We start from the raw sequence: 22,548 nt of genomic DNA on the forward strand, positions 1-22,548 counted from the left end.
CTGGGTTGCCATTTTCTGCTCCAGGGGATCTTCCCGACCCAGGAATTGAACCCACGTCTCCTGTGTCTCCTGCAGGGCATGCAGATTCTTTTCCCGCTGAACCATTGGAGAAGCCCCCATGCCAAGCAAATCTTTCATCTAATTAATAGCAGACCCCTGCTTCTCTTCCCCATGAATCCTCTTCCACCTGTCCGTTCTTTCAAGGTGTCTGACAGAGATTCAAGCCACTGCTTTGTGCTTCTGCTTTGGCCGGGCACTGGCCAGTACTCACCATAAGCTGATTCACTTAGCCCTCCTAATTACTACATAACGCAGGAATTACTAGGTCTGCTGTACCAATAAGGAAATAGACTCAGGGAGGTTGGTGTTTGGCCAAGGTAAACACCTGGTTAGTGGCAGGATAGGATTCATCAGTTCAGTTCAGTATAGCCACTCAGCTGTGTCTGACTCTTTGCAACACCATGGACTGCAGCACGCCAGGCCTCCCTGTCCATCACCAACTCCAGGAACTCACTCAAACTCATGTCCATCGAGTCGGTGATGCCATCCAACCACCTCATCCTCTGTCGTCCCCTTCTCCTCCCGCCTTCAATCTTTCCCAGCATCAGGGTCTTTTCCAATGAGTCAGTTCTTCACAACAGGTGGCCAAAGTATTGGAGTTTCAGCTCCAGTGAATATTCAGGACTGATTTCCTTTAGATTGGACTGGTTGGATCTCCTTGCTGTCCAGGGGAGTCTAAAGAGTCTTCTCCAACACCACAGTTCAAAAGCATCAATTCTTTGGTGCTCAGCTTTCTTTATAGTTCAAGAAAAACTATATATAAACTATACTGGAAAAACCATAGCTTTGACTAGATGGACCTTTGTTGGTAAAGTAACATTTGCTTTTTAATATGCTGTCTAGGTTGGTCATAGCTTTTCTTCCAAGGAGTAAGTGTCTTTTAACTTCACGGCTGCAGTCACCATCCACAGTGATTTTGGAGCCCCCCAAAATAAACTCTCACTGTTTCTATTGTTTCCCCATGTATTTGCCATGAACTGATGGGACCGGATGCCATGAGCTTAGTTAGTATTTTGAATGTTGAGTTTCAAGCCAACTTTTTCACTCTCCTCTTTCACTTTCATCGGGAGGCTCTTTAGTTCTTTTTTGCTTTCTACCATAAGGGTGGTATCATCTGGGTATCTGAGGTTATTGATATTTCTCCTGGCAATCTTGATTCCAAGTTGTGCTTCATCCAGCCTGGCATTTCGAATGATGTACTCTGCATATAAGTTAAATAAGCAGGGTGACAATATACAGCCTTGACGTACTCCTTTCCTGATTTGGAACCAGTCTGTTGTTCCATCTCCAGTTCTAACTGTTGCTTCTTGACCTGCATGCAGATTTCTCAGGAAGGAAGTCAGGTGGTCTGGTATTCCAGAAGAATTTCCCACAGTTTGTTGTGATCTATACAGTCAAAGGCGTCATACTTTAAATTTATTTTTTAGATTTTAATATATGTTTACTCTTGTAAAATCAACACCCTAGTAACACAGCCATGACTAAGCTGGTGCTGCTGGAGGCACCACCTAACCTCTGGGCTTCAGACCAGCTACAAAGGCCCCTGGGGCACTGGCCCAACCATCGCAAGGCCAAGAGGCAGCAATGTGAATGTTACATGTTGACAAAATCTAATCTTTTTCCTGCACTATGTGGCCCAAAGAAAGGCAATGTCAAAGAATGCAAACTACCGCACAATTGCACTCATCTCACACGCTAGTAAAGTAATGCTCAAAATTCTCCAAGCCAGGCTTCAGCAATACATAAACCGTGAACTTCCAGATGTTCAAGCTGGTTTTAGAAAAGGCAGAGGAACCAGAGATTAAATTGCCAACATCCGCTGGATCATGGAAAAAGCAAGAGAGTTCCAGAAAAACATCTATTTCTGCTTTTTTGACTATGCCAAAGCATTTGACTGCATGGATCACAGTAAACTGTGGAAAATTCTGAAAGAGATGGGAATACCAGACCACCTGTCCTGCCTCTTGAGAAACCTGTATGCAGGTCAGGAAGCAACAGTTAGAACTGGACATGGAACAACAGACTGGTTCCAAATAGGAAAAGGAGTATGTCAAGGCTGTATATTGTCACCCTGCTTATTTAACTTGCAGAGTTAATTTGCAAATTAATTTAATATGCAGAGCACATCATGAGAAATGCTGGGCTGGAAGAAGCACAAGCTGGAATCAAGATTGCCGGGAGAAATATCAATAAACTCAGATATGCAGATGACACCACCCTTATGGCAGAAAGTGAAGAGGAACTAAAAAGCCTCTTGAGGAAAGTGAAAGAGGAGAGCGAAAAAGTTGGCTTAAAGCTCAACATTCAGAAAACGAAGATCATGGCATCTGGCCCCATCACTTCATGGGAAATAGATGGGGAAACAGTGGAAAGAGTATCCGACTTTATTTTGGGGGGCTCCAAAATCACTGCAGATGGTGATAGCAGTCATGAAATTAAAAGATGCTTATTCTTTGGAAGGAAAGTTATGACCAACCTAGATAGTATATTCAAAAGCAGAGACATTACTTTGCCAACAAAGGTCTGTCTAGTCAAGGCTATGGTTTTTCCAGTGGTCATGTATGGATGTGAGAGTTGGACTGTGAAGAAAGCTGAGCACTGAAGAATTGATGCTTTTGAACTGTGGTGTTGGAGAAGACTCTTGAGAGTCCCTTGGACTGCAAGGAGATCCAACCAGTCCATTCTGAAGGAGATCAGTCCTGGGTTTTCTTTGGAAGGACTGATGCTGAAGCTGAAACTCCAATCCTTTGCCACCTCATGCGAGATTGGAAAAGACCCTGATGCTGGGAGGGATTGGGGGCAGGAGGAGAAGGGGACAACAGAGGATGAGATGGCTGGATGGCATCACCGACTCGATGGACATGAGTTTGGGTGAACGCCGGGAGTTGGTGATGAACAGGGAGGCCTGGTGTGCTGAAGTTCACGGAGTCGCAAAGAGTTGGACACGACTGAGCAACTGAACTGAACTGAACTGAACTGTGGCATGTGGGTTCTAAGTTCCCCAACCAAAGATTGAACCCATGCCCCCTGCATTGAAAGCACAGAGAGTCTTAACCCCTGGACCAGCAGGAAAGTCTGGAAAAGTCCCATATTGACCACACTTTCTGGTAGAACTTGATGTCCTTGGAGGGGAACCTAAACTTTTGTAGGCAGGCCCCAGGGATGCATGATGCTGCCGATGTGGGTGACGCTATTGACATGCAAGGGTTCAGGAAGAGGAGGAAGGAGGCCATGGAGTCACTCAGAACATCAGCGTGAGGCCCATGAGTGTGACCTGGCTCCTGAGAAGGTCAGGAAACTCAGGAGCCCCACGAAGGAGAGGGCGAACAAGACAAGCAAGAGGGAGGGGAGGTCCCTGCACACCTGGGACACTATGAAGAGCCCCAGGAAAAAGATGATGAACACCACTGCCAAGGTGGCCACGCTGTAGGCCACCAGCATATCTGAGGCCAGCCTCGGCACATGGGCCTGACTTGGGTCTCAGAGGAAATGCAGCCCAGTCTGGTTGGAGCCAGTGCAGAAGTACCGCAGTCTGAAGAGGAGGTCGTCGGCCAGGAGCCATTGCTGTTACAGATGGAGACGAAGCAGGGGACCATGGCCCAGGAGGTACACAGGATGATGAGGGCTCAGTGAAGGATTCTAAGAAGGACCGGTGGGGCCTCCTTTGGCCAGCAACCTGTGTCTGGACACAGGGGCCTTGACCAGAGGGCTCTTCATTCCCTCCTGCCTTGCTGCCTCCACGCCCCCTTGCTCAGATCTGCTGGGTCTAAATTTAATGTTAATAAACTGCCCGCTATAACTATAAACCAGTTATTAATAAATGACATATAATGTCATTAAGTGACCTATAATGTCATATAAAGAGAAATGACCCTCCTAAGTGACATAATGTCTCAAAAGAGTAAAAATGAGATTTTTGCAGTAGCAACAGTGTGTTTGCAGAGAGATGGGAGGTATTTGGGTGTGTATTTTCTATGGGGAGGAGGTTTCAGAAAAAAAAAAAAAACAGACCAGCAGGTACTCAGCGAGTCAGGATGGCCGTGGCACCAGAGAAGGGAGTCTTAGCATCAAAGAAGGGCCAGCATTAGTCCCAGGAAGACAGGCATTTAATCTTTATTTTTATCATGGGTTGTCTTTACTTCTGATCAGTGTGTTCTCTTCTTTAATAACTAAAGCAGATGTACAATGTATGTTTGATAGGCCATAAGCAGGCTATTTTAGTTAGCATAAAATTTGAGTTAACTCAGGGATAAGCCAGAATGACTTCCCCATACGCCAGCAGATGAACATTTCTTTTATCAATCTGTTTTTGAGTTTTCTAAATATATAAACTAATTCCTTAACATAGGACACATACTTTCCTGCAAAAGAATGAAACTTATTACCTGCTAGGAGTTTCACATCTCTGCTCTCATAATAATCCAAGTCCCTGATTCTATCTTTATTTTTATTTATTTATTTTTAAATTAATTTTTACTGGGGTATAGTTGCTTTGGGGGCTTCCCGGATGGCTCAGCAGGCAAGAACCTGCCTGCCAGTGCAGGAGACACAGGTTTGATCGCTGAGTTGGGCAGATTCCCTGGAGAAGGGAATGGCAACCCACTCCAGTATTCTTGTTCTGGCAAATCACATGACGGAGGAGCCTGGCAGGCTACAGTCCCTGGGGTTGCAGAGAGTCCGGCACAACTTAGTGAGTAAACAACAACAACACAGCTGCTTTATAATATTGTGTTTGTTTCTACTGCACAACAAAGTGAATCAGCTATGTGTACATATATTAGCTCTTTTGGGGATTTCTTTCCCATCTAGGTCACCACAGAGCACTGAGTAGTTTCCTGTGCTGTTCAGTAGGTTCTCACTAGTTATCTATTTTATACATAGCATCAGTAGCATATGTGTGTCCATCCCAGTCTCCCAATTCCACACCCCATCTTTATTTTTAAATAGTGATGTGTTTGTAGCATCTATACCTGACAAGCCTTGTAGGGTAGCAGTATCCCAGATGATTTGCAGGACAAAACAGTCCACTTCCTGTCGGGCCCCAGAGGAATTGAGAGAACAGTGAGGTAATGTTTAGTTGCTCAATTGTGTCCAGTGCTTTGCAGCTCCATGGACTGTACCCCACCAGGCTCCTCTGTCCATGGAGTCCATTCTCCAGGCAAGAATACTGGAGTGGGTTGCCATGTCGTTCTCCAGGGGATCTTCCCAATCCAGGGATTGAATTTATGTCTCCTGCATTGGCAGGCAAAATCTTTACCAGTGAGCCACCAGGAAACCCTGAAGTAAAGTTACCAGTCGGCTAAATGCTGTCACAAACCAACGGACACCACACCCAGAAGAGCCCTCCGCACCCTGCCCCTGGGATTCCCAGATGCTGTGACAAAACAGACCCAGGACAGGGAAAGGGAATTCTGCCCTTTATAAAAGTATCTGACAGAAATGAAAGCCTTCTGCTTTTTCGGGAAGGTATTTAAAATGTGTACAAAAGGCCTACTTACATTTAACTGTAAATGACACAACGACCAGAGGGTTTTGCAATGACATGTTGTCTTGACACATTTTCTTGTTTAGTCATGCCCATTTCCTAGGACCTGGCAGCCCCCAGCAGCCGTCGGTAGCAGGGGTTCCATGGGAAGTTCTGGGTTAAATGAACAAGTTATGAGAAGTGTGTGCAGATGGACAAAGGCAGGAAGGATACATGGATAAAGGGCAAACACTGTATTTGTGCAATGCGAGTATGATGACACTGAAGCCCCTGAAATTGCTTTTTGGTATGACTATAATGCTATTAGATAAATTTAAAGGTTAAAGTATTCACCTGCAATTATACCTACTCAGTGAAACCTTGTGTAGCAGTTCTGTAGTATACAGTTTGTCTATAAAGAACTAGCATGGAAGGATGTCCAAGATATAGTTATGAGAAAAAAGAAAGTGAACTCCCAAAAGAAAGTATTAAATCATGATCAGATTTTTGTAAAACTCCCCCCACCCCACAAATGTATACCCTCCCTGGTAGCTTAGTTGGTAAAGAATCTGCCTGCAATGCAGGAGACATGGGTTCAATCCCTGAGTTAGGAAGATCCCCTGGAGAAGGAAATGGCAACCCACTCCAGTATTCTTGTCCTGGGAAAGAAATCTCATGGGCAGAGGAACCTCGTGGGCTGCAGGCCATGGTGTCACAAGAGTTGGACATGAGTTAGCGACTAAACCACATAAATACACATATTTGGTTACACATATACAGAGAAAAATCTGGAAAACTAAACCATTTGCTTTGGTTGGTTCCAGGAAGGCTATCAGGGAACTTTCATTTTCTGTGTTTGTAGTTCTGTATCGTTTGCTTTATTTCCATGCATACACTTTATTTTCATAAACATTTAAAATCTTAAGCCTTTTCTTCTCTTTTATGTTTCCCTGCACTTGATCATATCTTAATTTTGTAGTTAGGAATAAAAAATGCAAATCACTCATTTTATTTTATTTTTAGTATCTTTTTGAAGTATAGTTTTTATTTTATATTAGAGCATAGCTGATTTACAACATTGCACTAGTTTTAGGGTTTACAGTAAGGGATTCAGTTACACATATATATCCACTCTTTTTAGATTCTTTTCCCATATAGGTTATTCCTACAGAATATTGAGTAGGGTTCCCTGTGATACATAGTAGGTGCTTGTTGAATAAATCACCCATTTTAGCTACACCTTTTTTGTTTTTTGGGAACTGCATTAAAAAATAGTCTAATTCTTGGCACTTGGGCTCACACTGAGGCTAGCACAGGCTCGATTCTGAACCAGCACTGTATTTAGCTTTTCACAAGTCACTGGGCTCTCGGGTGGGAAGAGCAGCTGTTCTTCCTCCTGCAGTGAAAATGTGGAATCACCAGCTATTTTAATCTGTGTAAGTACTAATTTCCTCCCATAGCAGCCTTCCCTCTCTTTCTCTCCTTTCTCCTTCCTGTTTATCTGGGCGGAAGCTGGCTGTGCTTGTCTAGCATGGACTCAGGAAGGATGGAGACCACCTCAGAGGGGATAAACTAGAGAAACTGGACCTCATCATTGGTCTTATCAACATCTATCTGTGAGCTCTCTCTCCCTCTTTTTCTAAAAATTTGTTTTTAATTGAAGGATAATAGCTTTATTATCCAATAATATTGTGTTGTTTTCTGCCATACAGCAACATGAGTCAGCCACAGGTATACTTATGTCCCCTCCCTCCCACTTTCCACCCCGTCCCATCCCTCTAGGTTGTCACAGAGCTCTGGTTTGAGTTCCCTGAGTCATACAGCAAATTCCCACTGGCTATTTCACATGTGGTAGTGTGTATGTTTCCATGCTACTCTCTCCATTTGCCCCCCTCTCTCTTTCCCCTCTCCTCCACCCCGGATCCATAAGTCTGTTCTCTATGTCTGCATCTCCATTCCCGCCCTGCAAATCAGTTCATCAATACCATCTTTATAGATTCCATATGTACGCGATTTTCCTCTTCACTGTGAGTCTTTGCTGGTCCAGGAATCCTGCAATTCTGAGCCTGGGGGTTTGTGTCTCATCTCACACACAGGTCAACCCAAAGGAGCTCCTGCCTCCAGGAACTTCCTCTTCCCTCCTGGAGGCAGTGATGGCTTCTTTCTCAGGGAGCACCCTCTCAAATCTTGGCACTAAACACACTCTAAATCACAGCCTCAGCATAATCTCCTCTTACTTCACTCAGAGGTATTTTTCGAGTCTTCCTGTAGAACTGAGTATTTCACTTACAACATAGCCTTGGACCTATTTACTCTCCAATCGGCCAGGGAACCATCTGTCTTGAGATTTGCTCTGGTGAAAATACCTAGAGAACTGAGTCTTGTTACTGATTTGAAAACCACTTGTAAAGAAGAACTGATTCCAGGTGTTTTGTGGGTTGATCTTTTTTTTTTTTTTTTTCTGTCCCTTCCTGTCCCTGCCCCTCACACTTCCTCATGGGCTAATCCTTTTAAAGGATGTTACTTGCCTACAGATCCAGGAGATGGTGAAGGACAGGGAAGCCTGGCGTGCTGCAGTCCATGGGGTCACAAAGAGTCAGACAGGACTGAGCGACTGAACAGCAGCTTGCCTACAGATAGCACCACCCCATCTTTGGATTAAGAGAAGAGGGAAGATTATTGTTTATCCCTGAGCTCTGGGGACCCCTGTCCCATCTTTGGACTCTGGCGAGTGGGTGAACCAGCCCAGGCTGTTGCAGTGGGTTGCAAAGCTGTGACGTCTGAGAAGTGCCGTCACAAGCCGCTGCTTCTCTGCCCCTGCCCCCACGCTGCCTTGACTTTTGGAAAAAATATGGCGAAGATCAATTAACCCCAGTGATGCGAGTGGTGGAAGAGTGCCAGGTACACGCCCTCAGGCTCTGCAGCTTCCCCTCCTGTGAGCTCCTTTGATTTGGAGAAATGACACTGAGGTAAAAACCAAAAGGCAAAGCAGGGGAAGTGTGGTCGGGCTGCTTAACTGTCTTGTTGTTAGCAACTCACTTTCAGTCTAGATTGATGCTTGGATAGTGAAAGTGTTTGCTTGTTATGTTCTATGTGCTGAAAAGAAAAAGAGTAAGATGTGTGTGTGTGTGTGTGTGTGTGTGTGTGTGTGTGTGTAGGAAACTCACCACACCAGGAAGTCAAGCTCCTTGCTGAGGCCAGTGAGCGAGGTCAGAAAATTTCTCAGGTTTTTCTTTCCCTGGATTATATTCAGGAAGCTAGAGGGGAAACTGAAGTTCCTGCCTTGGCACAATTCTCACTATTTATTTATTAAACTTTTAATTTATTTATCTTGGCTGCACCAGGTCTTAGTTGCAGAATACAGGATCTAGTTCCCTGACCAGGGATCGAACCTGGGCCCCTTGCCTTGGGATGCGGTGTCTCAGCCGCTGGACCAGCAGGGAAGTCCTTGTCACTGAAATTTAAAAGAGAGAAAATCTCTCGATTATTGGAAAGAAGCAGTGATGCACTCTGATGCCTTCAAGATCTCGCGTCTGGCTGACTGGACATGCAGGGAGCGTCATGCCGGAGACTTCAGAGGGCAGGGGGCCAGGTGGGTTTTCAGATGCTTGGTTGAAGAGCAGAGAAGTTGAACTTTGTTCAGCCTTGACTGGACTGGATGGACTCTTACACTTAAAAATCTAAGACATTTTGATAATACTGTTCTTGGTTGCAATGGGGGAAACCGACACTACATGACAAGCAGTGGCGATGCTTTTAATGACAGGTTACAAAGCAAATAAGGATGTCAGAGAGCCAGCCCTTAGTGCCTTCAATGTGCCAGTGTTATACTCGGACCCTTCTGGCAGGTGGGCATTGTGGCCTTTCTACAGATGAGAACATTGAGAAACTTGGTCTGAATTCTCCTGGACGGGGAGTTGCAGGGTTGTGTTTTAAACAGAGTTCTGTGCCGCCAAAGTCCACTTTTTTCCTTTTATCTTACGCACTTGCCCTGACTCAGCAGTGGTGAGCTTGGGGGCACCTGAAGACAGCATCGCCAGGGCAGCAATGCCCAGAGGAGCCACGTGACTCTTCATGTGACAGGTCTCTGTCCCTGGCTTGTGAGATGGGAAACAAAGGCACCACTGTTCAGCAGAAACCCACCGGGAGAGGCAAGTATTCTCTGTGAACCGGGGTCTCATTTAGGGTCATCAGACCTAGCAAAATCTGGGACACCCAGTTAAATCTAAACTTCAGATAAGCCACAAATGCTTTTCAGTGGAATTACATCCTGTGAAATATTTGGGATGTATTTATAATAAAAAAGCATTTGTGGTTTATCTGAAATTCAACTGTAACTGCATCTTCTCTGGCAACCCTGACCTCATTGTATCACATCCTTGCTGTTGACTCTGCTCAGGAAACCCTTGCCTACCGTCTCCAAAAATTAACATGATTTCTGCCTTTCCAGGCCCAGCCCAGATGCCATGTCTCCTGAGAAGCCATCTCCTTGCACGGCCCCACCAGACAGAGTCCTGATGTAGTCACAGAACAAGCCCTGCTCCTGTTACAGATGTCAGCTTCCTGAGGGCACAGGCTGGTCCCCTGTTCGCTGCCCCTCACTGACCCTTCACGCATTCCACAAAGATTTACTGGGGCCCACCTATGCCACCTGGAGGAGGAAATGGCAACCCACTCCAGCATTCTGGCCTGGAGAATCCCATGACAGAGGAGCCTGGCGGGCTCCAGTCCATGGGGTTGCAGAGTCGGACACGACTGAAGTGATCTAGCACACATGCACACACCTATGCCAAGTGTAAAGCAGGCGTGGACCCTGATCCTGCGGGTTTTCATTTTGCAGAAAGGCCTCGTGTTCTCAGGCAGTTATGAGCAGTGGTGTGAAGGGATGGGACAGAATGTGGCAGAGGGCTGCTCTGAGGCTGTCAGGGGCCAGGATGAACAGGAGGATCCCACAGGACAAGTCAAGAGAAATTTCCAGAAGACACTGAAGTGTAAGAACATCTGGTCAGTTTGGGGAACTGAAGGCAGGGAAGTGGGACCCAGAGAGAGGTTTTCTACGTGGTGGGTGGGAGGAAGGGGCCCGCAGGCAGTGTGGGACCGTGCATGCTCCAACCCAAGTGGAGACGATAAGTCTGCAAGTGGGGGAAACCATCAGATGTGCTATCAACTTTGGGGGCTGCTCATGAGAGTTATGTGAAGGGAAGCATAAAAGTGGAGGAAGCAGGCGCAGTCAGAGGCCATTATGGGAATTCAGGCCAGATAGACGTCAGGGAGGCAGTGTGGACAGGGGCTCTCACAGCAGTTCCAGGCCCACCTGCTGTCCCACCTGGTCTGGAACTTGTCCACCCTCCCCCAACCCCTTCCCCCAAGGTAGAGGCTGTCTGCTTTGCCCCTCCTGAAGCTGGGCGAGACTTCCCCAGGCGACCCTGACCGATGGCAGGTGGGGAAAGGCAGTGTGGACTCTCCCCTCTCTGGACGCTCAACTCTGGGACCCCAGCCCCCACCCCATGAAGACACTCACACAGGCCCATAGGGAGAGGCCTCTGGGGGAGGCCCCTGCAAAAACCTGAGCTGCCAACCAGCAGCATCGATGCCCAATGATCCCTGACCCACAGCGTCCCTTAGACTCCGTCTAGTCAAGGCTATGGTTTTTCAAGTGGTCATGTATGGATGTGAGAGTTGGACTGTGAAGAAGGCTGAGCGCCGAAGAATTGACGCTTTTGAACTGTGGTGTTGGAGAAGACTCTTGAGAGTCCCTTGGACTGCAAGGAGATCCAGCCAGTCCATTCTGAAGGAGATCAACCCTGGGATTTCTCTGGAAGGAATGATGCTGAAGCTGAAGCTCCAGTACTTTGGCCACCTCATGCAAAGAGTTGACTCATTGAAAAAGACTCTGATGCTGGGAGGGATTGGGGGCAGGAGAAGAAGGGGACGACCGAGGATGAGATGGCTGGATGGCATCACGGACTCGATGGACGTGAGTCTGAGTGAACTCCAGGAGATGGTGAGGAACAGGGAGGCCTGGCGTGCTGTGATTCATGGGGTCGCAAAGAGTCGGACACGACTGAGCGACTAAACTGAACTGAACTGAAGCTGCAGCCTGCGGGACTCGAATGGGATTGATACACCTACCTTCCTCAAAGGGGACATGACTCCCTTCACGGGCTGAGGAGCTTAGGGCCTGGAACACTGACACTGGGGGTCTGCCTGTCCCCAGCTGTCCTAACTCACCCTGGGTTGGCTTTACCCAGGCTCTTACTTGGGGCAGAAATACATTTGTGTGTATGCCACTGTTATTTTGAGTCTTAACTATGGGAGCAGAATTGATATCCTAACTAATGGAGGCAACAAGGGAGGTGTAAATAGAGTGGACGGAAGTTCTGAGAAGGAACAGTGATGTGTGTGAACATTTTATTGATCTGCCTTCCCCACGGGCACGTGTATAAGGTCAGGAAGGGGGAGGGTTTTGAGAGTATATGGGATCCACACTCACGGAGCACATGGTTCTTTCTTTGCTTTTGGAGGACATGTTTTTCTTGACCTGCAGGCTTTTTTTTTTTAATTTATATTTTAATTGGAGGATAATTGCTTTATAGTGCTGTGTTGGTTTCTGCCACACATTAACATGAATCAGCTATAGGAATACATATGTCCCCTCTCTCCTGAACCTCTCTGCTACCTCCCTCCCTATCCCACCCCCTAGGTTATCAGAGTCCTGGATTTGAGCTCCCTGTGCTATACGGCAAATTCTCACTGGCTATCTATTTTACACATGCTATATGTATACGTCTTAATGCCACTTTCTCCATTTGCCCTACCCTCTTCTTCACCTGCTGTGTCCACAAGTCTGCTCTCTATGTCAGCTTGCAGACTTTTCTCACTGAGTGATTTTTGTTTCAGTCTAATGTTAAATGATTAAACTGAGCTAGCTAAGCTCTTATCAGCTGGGAGAACGGGGAGCATGTGAGAGACCCAGAGTTGTGGATTAAGGGACAAGGTAACCTGCAAGCTGGACTTTGCTTTACGTGTTTCCTGTTCATCTGAATCTTGGTTGATGATGGATTTCTCAATGAAATGGGGAAAAATAAAGCCCATGCATGCTACAAGCTGGGACAGGAGAACACTCTAGAATTCTGAGAGCTGCTCTGAAGTTATCAGAGACTAATCCAAACAGACATATTCCACTGTATTCAGGCTGTATCTGTTCACTCAAGGCTTTTAGTTAGTCTCTTAACTGCTGCTGCTGCTACTGCTGCTAAGTCGTTTCAGTCGTGTCTGACTCTGTGTGACCCCATAGATGGCAGCCCACCAGGCTCCCCCGTCACTGGGATTCTCCAGGCAAGAACATTGGAGTGGGTTGCTACTTCCTTCTCCAATGCATGAAAGTGAAAAGTGAAAGTGAATTCACTCATTCGTGTCCCACTCTTAGTGACCCCATGGACTGCAGCCTACCAAGCTCCTCTGTCCATGGGTTTTCCAGGCAAGAGTACTGGAGTGGGGTACCACTGCCTTCTCCAAGTCTCTTAACTCAGTTCAGTCAGTTCAGTTCAGTCACTCAGTTGTGTCCGACTCCTTGTGAACCCATGAATCACAGCATGCCAGGCCTCCCTGTCCATCACCAACTCCCAGAGTTCACTCAAATTCATGTCCATCGAGTCGGTGATGCCATCCAGCCATCTCATCCTCTGTTGTCCCCTTCTCCTCCAGCCCCTAATCTTCCCAGCATCAGAGTCTTTTCCAATGAGTCAACTCTTCACATGAGGTGGCCAAAGTATTGGAGCTTCAGCTTCAGCATCAGTCCTTCCAATGAACACCCAGGACTGATCTCCTTTAGGATGGACTGGTTGGATCTCCTTGCAGTCCAAGGGAGTGATGCTTTTACAGCATCACAGTTCAAAAGCATCAATTCTTCCATGATCAATTTCTTCACAGTACAACTCTCACATCCATACATGACCACTGGAAAAACCATAGCCTTGACCAAATGGACCTTTGTTGGCAAAGTAATATCTCTTCTTTTTTTCTAGGCTGGTTATAACTTTTCTTCCAAGGAGTAAGCATCTTTTAATTTCATGGCTGCAATCACCATCTGCAGTGATTATGGAACCCAAAAAATAAAGTCTGACACTGCTTCCCCATCTATTTTCCATGAAGTGATGGGACCAGATGCTATGATCTTCGTTTTCTGAATGTTGAGTTTAAGCCAACTTTTTCACTCTTTCACTTTCAGCAAGAGGCTTTTTAGTTCCTCTTCACTTTCTGCCATAAGGGTGGTGTCATCTGCATATCTGAGGTTATCGATATTTCTCCAGCAACCTTAATTCCAGCTTGTGCTTCTTCCAACCCAGCATTTCTCATGATGTACTCTGCATATAAGTTAAATAAGCAGGGTGACAAAATACAACCTTGATGTACTCCTTTTCCTATTTGGAACCAGTCTGTTGTTCCATCTCCAGTTCTAACTGTTGCTTCCTGACCTGCATACAGGTTCCTCAAGAGGCAGGTCAGGTGGTCTGGTATTCCCATCTCTTTCAGAATTTTCCACAGTTTATTGTGATCCACACAGTCAAAGGCTTTGGCATAGTCAAAAAACCAAAAATAGATGTTTTTCTGGAACTCTCTTGTTTTTTCCATGATCCAGCAGATGTTGGCAATTTGGTCTCTGGTTCCTCTGCCTTTTCTAAAACCAGCTTGAACATCTGGAAGTTCACAGTTCACGTATTGCTGAAGCCTGGCTTGGAGAATTTTGAGCATTATTTTACTACCATGTGAGATGAGTGCAATTGTACAATAGTTTGAGCATTCTTTGGCATTGCCTTTCTTTGGGATTGGAATGAAAACTGACCTTTTCCAGTCCCGTGAACATTTCTGAGTTTTCCAAATTTGCTGGCATATTGCAAGCAGCACTTTCACAGCAACATCTTTTAGGATTTGAAATAGCTCAACTGGAATTCTATCACCTCCATGAGCTTTCTTCATAGTGATGCTTTCTAAGGCCCCCTTGACTTCACATTCCAGGATGTCTGGCTCTAGGTGAGTGATCACACCATCCTGATTACCTGGGTCATGAAGATCTTTTTTGTACAGTTCTTCTGTGTATTCTTGCCACCTCTTCCTAATATCTTCTGCTTCTGTTAGGTCCATACCATTTCTATCCTTTATCGAGCCCATCTTTACATGAAATGTTCCCTTGGTATCTCTAATTATCTTGAAGAGATTGCTAGTCTTTCCCATTCTGTTCTTTTCCTCTATTTCTTTGCATTGATCACTGAGGAAGGCTTTCTTATCTCTCCTTGTTATTCTTTGGAACTCTGCATTCAGATGCTTATATCTTTCCTTTTCTCCTTTGCTTTTTGCCTCTCTTCTTTTCACAGCTATTTGCAAGGCCTCCCTGTACAGCCATTTTGCTTTTTTGCATTTCTTTTCCATGGGGATGGTCCTGATCCCTGTCTCCTGTACAATGTCACGAACCTCATTCCATAGTTCATCAGGCACTCTATCTATCAGATCTAGTCCCTTAAATCTATTTCTCACTTCCACTGTATAATCATAAGTGATTTGATTTAGGTTATACCTGAATGGTCTAGTGGTTTTCCCTACTTTCTTCAATCTAAGTCTGAATTTGGCAATAAGGAGTTCATGATCTGAGCCACAGTCAGCTCCCAGTCTTGTTTTTGCTGACTGTATAGAGCTTCTCCTTCTTTGGCTGCAAAGAAAATAATCAATCTGATTTTGTTGTTGACCATCTGGTGATGTCCATGTGTAGAGCCTTCTCTTGTGTTGTTGGAAGAGGATGTTTGTTATGACCAGTGTGTTCTCTTGGCAAAACACTATTAGCCTTTGCCCTGCTTCATTCCGTACTCCAAGGCCAAATTTGCCTGTTACTCCAGGTATTTCTTGACTTCCTACTTTTGCATTCCAGTCCTCTATAATGAAAAGGACATCTTTTTTGCATGTTAGTTCTAAAAGGTCTTGTAGGTCTTCACAGAACCATTGAACTTCAGCTTCTTCAGTGTTACTGGTTGGGGCATAGGCTTGGATTACCGTGTTATTGAATGATTTGCCTTGGAAACAGAGATCATTCTGTCGTTTTTCAGATTGCATCCAAGTACTGCATTTTGGACTCCTTTGTTGACCATGATGGCTACTCCATTTCTTCTAAGGGATTCTTGCCTACAGTAGTAGATATAATGGTCATCTGAGTTAAATTCACCCATTCCAGTCCATTTTAGTTCGCTGATTCCCAGAATGTCGACGTTCACTCTTGCCATCTCCTGTTTGACCACTTCCAATTCATGGACCTAACATTCCAGGTTCCTATGCAATATTGCTCTTTACAGCATCAGACCTTGCTTCTATCACCAGTCACATCCACAACTGGGTGTTGTTTTTGCTTTGGTTCTGTCCCTTCATTATTTCTGGAGTTAGTTTTCCACTGATCTCCAGTAGCATATTGGGCACCTACCGATCTGGGGAGTTCCCTTTCAGTATCCTATCATTCTGCCTTTTCATACTGTTCATGGGGTTCTCAAGGCAAGAATACTGAAGTGGTTTGCCATCCCCTTCTCCAGTGGATCACATTCTGTCAGACCTCTCCACCAGGCATGGCTTAGTTTCATTGAGTTAGAGAAGGCTGTGGTCCGTGTGATCAGATTGGCTAGTTTTCTGCGATTATGCCTTAAAAAAAATCCTGGGAGAATAAAGGCAATATTGTCCTGGCCCGCCACCTGCTGGTAGCTCCAGGAATGGCAATCTGGATAAACTGCCACAGGCACAGCGCTCTCATTTTCTGGGTGTTGAGTTTTGCACTTTCTTTTCCTTGTTGCAATCCCTTAAAATTTTTTTTTGTAAATACTATCTGTATATATACATACATATATATATATTTTTTACATATATATATGTAAAATGTCTGGAGTCTCAGCTATTTTCAGATGACAAAATTGTATTCCTCCCCAGCCTCAACCCTGAAATTTCACGTGGGTCAGCTGCGCTCTCAGGACTGCCTGCAGCCTCTGGGTGCTGGTCATGGGCGGGGCGCTGAAAATCCCAGGGCAGGTGGCAGCCACTCTCTGGAAGGGGACACAGGCAGACAGCATCAGTGCTCAGTACGCTGGATCATGGCAGAGCTCCATGGGTGGGACTGAGGGACTGTGGCAGCGTTGGTCAGGAAGCAAAGCTGAAGCCAGGACCAGGGAGTCACTGTGGGGTGGAGCCAACCGGATCGCAGGGCTTCCTATCCAAGGAAGGTCCCAGGGAGGCTGGGGGAGGGGTGGTGTGCCGGCTTTGGAATGAATGTAGGGAGCTTGGGGGAGCACAGGTCTTTTTTGTTTACTTTTTATGTTATACTGGGGTATGGTTGATTTAAAGGTTTTCAAATTTTCTGATTTTAGGGGTAGGCTAGGTTTTAAGTGAGCTGGATGTGGGGCTAACTTAGGATGTCCATGCAAAAATGTATAGCCAGCAGTCAAGGGTCAGGGCTGGAGGGACTCATTGGTCAGGGGCAGTGGGATGAGAGTGGGTGAGACGTGGCTGTGCAGGATGGAGCAGGGACAGAAGTTCGTACAGGTCAGGGCCTGATGGAGACAGGAAAGGAAAGAGAGAAAGCAAGGCCCAGAAGCAGGTTGTTGGAAGTGACAGGAAACCAGTTTCCGGAAGGCAGGAGTGATTGCTCATTGAACTGGAAGCATCAGGAACAGGAGGGCCGAAGGACATCACCTGAATAGGCAGTTAGGTCTCTGTGAACTAGAGCAGCAGCTGGAAGCTGGTGGCAGGGACTGGCAGGGCCGATGAGCCGGGGACCAAGGGCAGGTCGGGATGAGAAAGGATGCTTGAGACCGAGGATGGTCAGAAAGGCTGCACTGCGGAAGAGCCAGGGAAGGACGAGACTGGCTAGGAAGAGTGCTCAGTACAGCATCCTGGACGCAGTCAGTGCTCAAGACCACGGGAGTCAGCCCCCACTCACTGACCGTATCAAGATCACATGTGCCAGGGCTGTTCTGAGCCCTGTAGATACAGTGTGTGAGCAAGAGACATAGAAACCCCAGCCGAGGAGCTTACCTTCTAGCTGGGGAGACAGAGAGTGGACAAAAGAAACAACTCAAGTTGTGTGGTGTATTCCTTAGTGGTCAGTGCTACGGAGAAAGCGTAAACTAAGGGAAGATGATATAACGTTGAAGGAAGGAAAGGAAGTTTAGATCATGTGGCCAGGGAAGGGCCCCATTCAGTGAAGAACCAAAGGAAGTGAGAAAATTAGGAATTGAAGGAATAATGCTAATGATCACCACCCCGTATTCGCATTCTCAGTGCGTCACTATTGCAGGAACAGGTGTAATTGTATCATCACCACTATCTTTGCCAGTGAATGGTATCGTCATCACTGTCCTTTCTGGCTCTGCAGTGGTTTTGGCAGCAAGTCTGACAGCCCAGGTCCAGCTACAAGAGCCTCTCAGGTGGACAGCCGCATCCTGGGGAACCAAGTGCAACCCCACAGACGAGCGTCAGAGTGAGTGTGTACATCAGGTCCACAGCTCGGATGGGAAGGCACCTGCGGGCAGTCACTGCAGAGGAAAAGCTGCATCACGTGTGCACCGAGGGGAGATGGGCAGCACCCGGTGGGTCTTCCTGTCCCACCTGCAAGTAGGGGTCCTCCTCATAGGCCACCCTTAGACCCAGAGTAAGTGACACAGAGACACCTCCGGGGCAACAGGAAAGGTGCCAGCAGCTCGAGGAGGTACAGGTGGAGAGTGTGTGACTCAAAGGTCACAGTCGTGTTTCTGTTGTTATTGTGTTAGTCGCTCAGTCATGTCGGACTCTGGGTGACCCCATGGACTGTATCCCGCCAGGTTCCTCTGTCCGTGGATTTCCCAGGCAGGAATGCTGGAGTGGGTTGCCATTTCCTTCTCCATGGGATCTTCCGCATCCAGGGATCAAAACCATGTCTCCTGCGTTGGAAGGCAGGTTCTTTACCACTGAGCCACCTGGGAAGCCCATCATGTTTCTACCAGAGCATTTATCTGGTTGCTAGAGATAAAAACCTGCCAGCACTGTCTGGGAATAGTGAAGAATTCGACATTCTTGCCACGTCTGTTAAGTTCCCACCAGATTACTCTGAACGAGGGGACTGAGTTGCTTGTGATTAACACATACATTTTTCTTTAACAGATTGGCTGGGATTGATAATTATTCTTTGCATTAAAAAAAAAGAAAAGAATCCAAATGCTGGAGGACTCATCCTCTCTTTAATCTAAGTTGCTACAGAATTTCTTAAAGTTATGATGTCAAGGGTCTCATTTATTGGAGAGTCACAAATCACTTTCCGTGGGCAGGTGGGACAGGACACTCGACTGGTGGCTTCAAGAACAGATACCATCCTTCAAATGAGGTTATGAAAAAGGTTTGAAAATATCTTCGATGTGTTTTTAGATGTATTTATTATCCAAAGTGAGCCAATACAGAATTGTTATTAAAAAAATAATAACCTCAGGATTAAAACATTATAGCTTAATTTTTAACTAAACTTTAAATGTTTAATTAAATGCTTTAATGCACATTAAATGTTTTAATGTTTAACATTAAGAAGCAGAGTTTAGAATACAGAAGCGTTTCCATTTAACTGCTTGTAAACATCTATGTAAATAGACCCTTGCATTTCCTTCCCGGCTTTGAAACCAAAAGCTAAACCACTGTAATGACCAATGAAAAGCCTGTGAAAGAAGAAAGTAAACAGGCCAGTCATGTTTTGTGGCTCAAGGCAATGGCAAGTTGCTACATTCTAAATGTTATCATGGCCTTTCCACATGTGATTTATTATAAAACATCTCACACATAACAGCCTGCACACTATTTTCTTTTTTAAAACACTATTTTATTTTTTGGCTGTACCTCGAGGCATGTGGGGATCTTAGTTCCCCGGCCAGGGACTAAACCTTGGCCCCTGCAGCGGAAGTGCAGTCTTAACCACTGAACCACCAGGGAAGTCCCCACCCTGTATTTTCAAGCTTCCCTAAGGATTCCAGACACTGACTTCATCCCCATCATTGACTCCACTCAAAGGTAGAAAAAGTGAATCAGAGACTCTGGAAAGCGTCCGACTGTGCAATGGGCTGTCATCAAGCCAGGAAGCCAGCCGCCTCATCCCGGGGTTGGGGGTGGTCCTCCACCAGAGGGGGTCCTCCACCTGAGGGGGCATGCAGAAACACCGGCTCCTGGCCTATTTCACTGCTCCTGCTGACAACTGAAGCAGCAGCACACGCATTCCCATGGATTCACTGTCTACCTCTGGAAACGCCCTCAGCCATCGTGCTGTGGTTGAAGCACTGAAGGACGTCGGGGTTCCGTGTGAGATGCTGAGCCAAGGCGCCCGTGACGTCTGGAGAGTCCTGGAGCCCGGAGCTCAGGAGGAACTGGACACAGGCCGCATGCTGCCCCGCGCAGGCTAGGTGCAGGGCTGGGTGGGGACAGAGGACCCAGCTCAGGGCATCACCCACCGCAGTACAGACAGGGGAGCCTGGTGCCCCTGATAGAGATTCTGGTTCCTTCAGCTGCACAGATTTCATAGTTCCATATTCATGCCTATGACTTTATCTATTCTGGATCTAAACATTTTTCCTTTTAACTTGATTTGGTCAGAAATGGTTTTAAAAGTAATAGAACCAATTGGGGAGGATTTGAGACTTGTCTAAAACACAGAAGTTAGTTAATGAGTCATGTCTGACTCTTTATAAACCCCACAAACTGTAGCCCGTCAGGCTCTTCTGTCCCTGGGATTCTCCAGGCAAGAACACTGGAGTGGGTCGCCATTTCCCTCTCCAATGCATGAAAGTGAAAAGTTAAAGTGAAGGTGCCATATCCTTCTCCAGGGGGATCTTCCCAACCCAGGGACCAAACCTGGTCCTCCCACATTGCAGGCAGATGTTTTGCCACGTGAGCCGCCAGGGAAGCCCAGGTGGCTTAGTGGTGAATAATCCGCCTGACAACGCACGAGCCGTGAGAGACCCAGGTTCGATCCCTGGGCCAGGAAGATCCCCTGGAGGAGGACATGGCACCCCACTCCAGTATTCTTGCCTAGAGAATCCCATGGCCAGAGAAGCCTGGCTTGGGCTACAGTCTGCTGCTGCTGCTAAGCTGCTTCAGTCGTGTCCGACTTTGTGCAACCCCATAGACGGCAGCCCACCAGGCTCCGCTGTCCCTGGAATTCTCCAGGCAAGAAAACTGGAGTGGGCCGCCATTTCCCTCTCCAATGCATGAAGGTGAAAAGTGAAAGTGAAGTCACTGAGTCGTGTCCAACTCTCAGCGACCCCATGGACTGCAGCCTACCAGGCTCCTCCGTCCATGGGAGTTTCCAGGCAAGAGTACTGGAGTGGGGGGCCATTGTCCTCTCCGTGGGCTACAGTCTAGGGGGTCACAAAGAGTCGGATATGACTGACATGCGCACAGCAAATTAATGAGAACCAGGAGATTTTAAATGGTACAGAAGGCGTTTTCAAAGTTTTGTGAATTCACTGTGTAAGTTAAAAATATCACTATGAGTAAGAAAGATGTAACTGCAAGAAAAACTGCTGACACATCTTCCCACTCTGGTTAGAAACTGACACTGAGGGTTTGCGGTCTGCTTCCTGGGGGCCAGAAGAGCCCGGGTCCTGCTCCCCTGCTGTCACGAGAAAGCTTGTGTCCCTGGACTCAGTGGCCTCCGTCTGCAGCCCTGGACTGAGGAGCAGGTTACCTGTGAGCCTTGAAGCATCACAGGTCCCACTAAACCCTGGCAAGATGGTCACTGGTGCACAGAATGCTACTGAGAAAGTTTATTCCAAAGCCCAAGACTAAGGGCTTAGCTCTAAAAATATCTGAGCCTCAAATCTAAAAAAATTACAGTGATTAAGGTTTTAAAATACACTCCAAGAGAGACGGGCTATGAAGAATCCCCGTGACACCCCGGGGGCTGGTGTAATCACGATTAACACAGAAAGTGCTGTGACACAGGGAACTCTGCTCAGCGTTGTGTGCCAGCCTGGATGGGAGCGGGGGTTTGGGGGAGAATGGATACATGTGTATGTATGGCTGAGTCCCTTCACTGTTCACTGAAACCATCACAACACTGTTAATCGGCTACACCCCGAGACAAAACAAAAAGTTAAAAAAAATTGCTTGGATGTCACATATGTTAAGCGGTTTAAACTACTATGAACACAGTAATACTAGAGGCAGTAAAGTATTATTGCTGCCATGGTAACAGCAATAGTTCTATAGCTTTGCAAGTGGATATGTTATTTGAATTAAAAGGTACTGAGCTACTAGAGAAATAATATTAAGACTGATTTTTCAAACATAAAAGTTCATTGTTAATTTTGTTAGGTGGTGGTGGTTTTGCTCAGTTGTGACCCACTCTTGTGATCCCATGGACTGTAGCCTGCCAGGCTCCTCTATCCATGGTATTCTCCACGCAAGAAGACTGGAGTGGGTTGCCATTTCCTTCTCCAGAGGATCTTCCTGACCCAGGAATTGAAACTGGGTCTCCTGCATTGCAGGCAGATTCTTTACCATCTGAGCTGAAGAATAATATCTTAAGACTAGTTTTTCTAACATAAAAGTTCACTGTTAATTTCATTTATATTCATCTTACTAACAATTTTCAAAGTCCATGTAAAATGAGATCATACCTGATCGATTTCTTTCGTCCTTGGAGTTGATGTCAGCACCCAAGGACAACAGCGTCTGGACTGTGCTCACATGACCTTCCTGAGTGTTGAAACAAACACGTTACCACTGCAGTGATGACAAAAGCAAGCCTTAGACACAAACTCTACCGCATATTAGGTGCTCTTCCTAAAGTTGTTGTTCAGTTGCTCAGTTCAGTTCAGTCGCTCAGTCGTGTCCGACTCTTTGCAACCCCATGAATCGCAGCACGCCAGGCCTCCCTGTCCATCACCATCTCCCGGAATTCACTCAAACTCATGTCCGTCGAGTCGGTGATGCCATCCAGCCATCTCATCCTCTGTCGTCCCCTTTTTCTCCTGCCCCCAATC

The 22,548-nt window shown here is 46.4% G+C and overlaps 1 protein-coding gene and 1 pseudogene across 3 annotated transcripts in view; both read right to left on the bottom strand.

Annotated features, from left to right (window-relative positions):
- The window catches only part of ANKRD16 (ankyrin repeat domain 16), a 37,614-nt gene that overhangs the window by 7,514 nt on the left and 7,552 nt on the right, over positions 1-22,548 (bottom strand). The window contains exons 5-6 of one of the 3 annotated variants that reach the window (XM_040248840.1): positions 22,183-22,261; positions 18,939-19,703 (exon numbers count right to left, since the gene is read on the bottom strand). In XM_040248840.1, the coding sequence (XP_040104774.1) occupies positions 19,636-19,703; positions 22,183-22,261 (147 nt within the window). In that variant the 3' untranslated portion in view covers positions 18,939-19,635. Of the gene's footprint in view, positions 1-18,938; positions 19,974-22,182; positions 22,262-22,548 lie in introns of those variants that run through there. The other 2 variants (XM_040248839.1, XM_040248838.1) reach the window with 2 other exon arrangements.
- LOC120869411 lies at positions 3,052-9,087 on the bottom strand (annotated as a pseudogene).

Source organism: Oryx dammah, unplaced genomic scaffold, assembly GCF_014754425.2.
Source record: "Oryx dammah isolate SB20612 unplaced genomic scaffold, SCBI_Odam_1.1 HiC_scaffold_10, whole genome shotgun sequence".
Classification (NCBI taxonomy): domain Eukaryota; kingdom Metazoa; phylum Chordata; class Mammalia; order Artiodactyla; family Bovidae; genus Oryx; species Oryx dammah.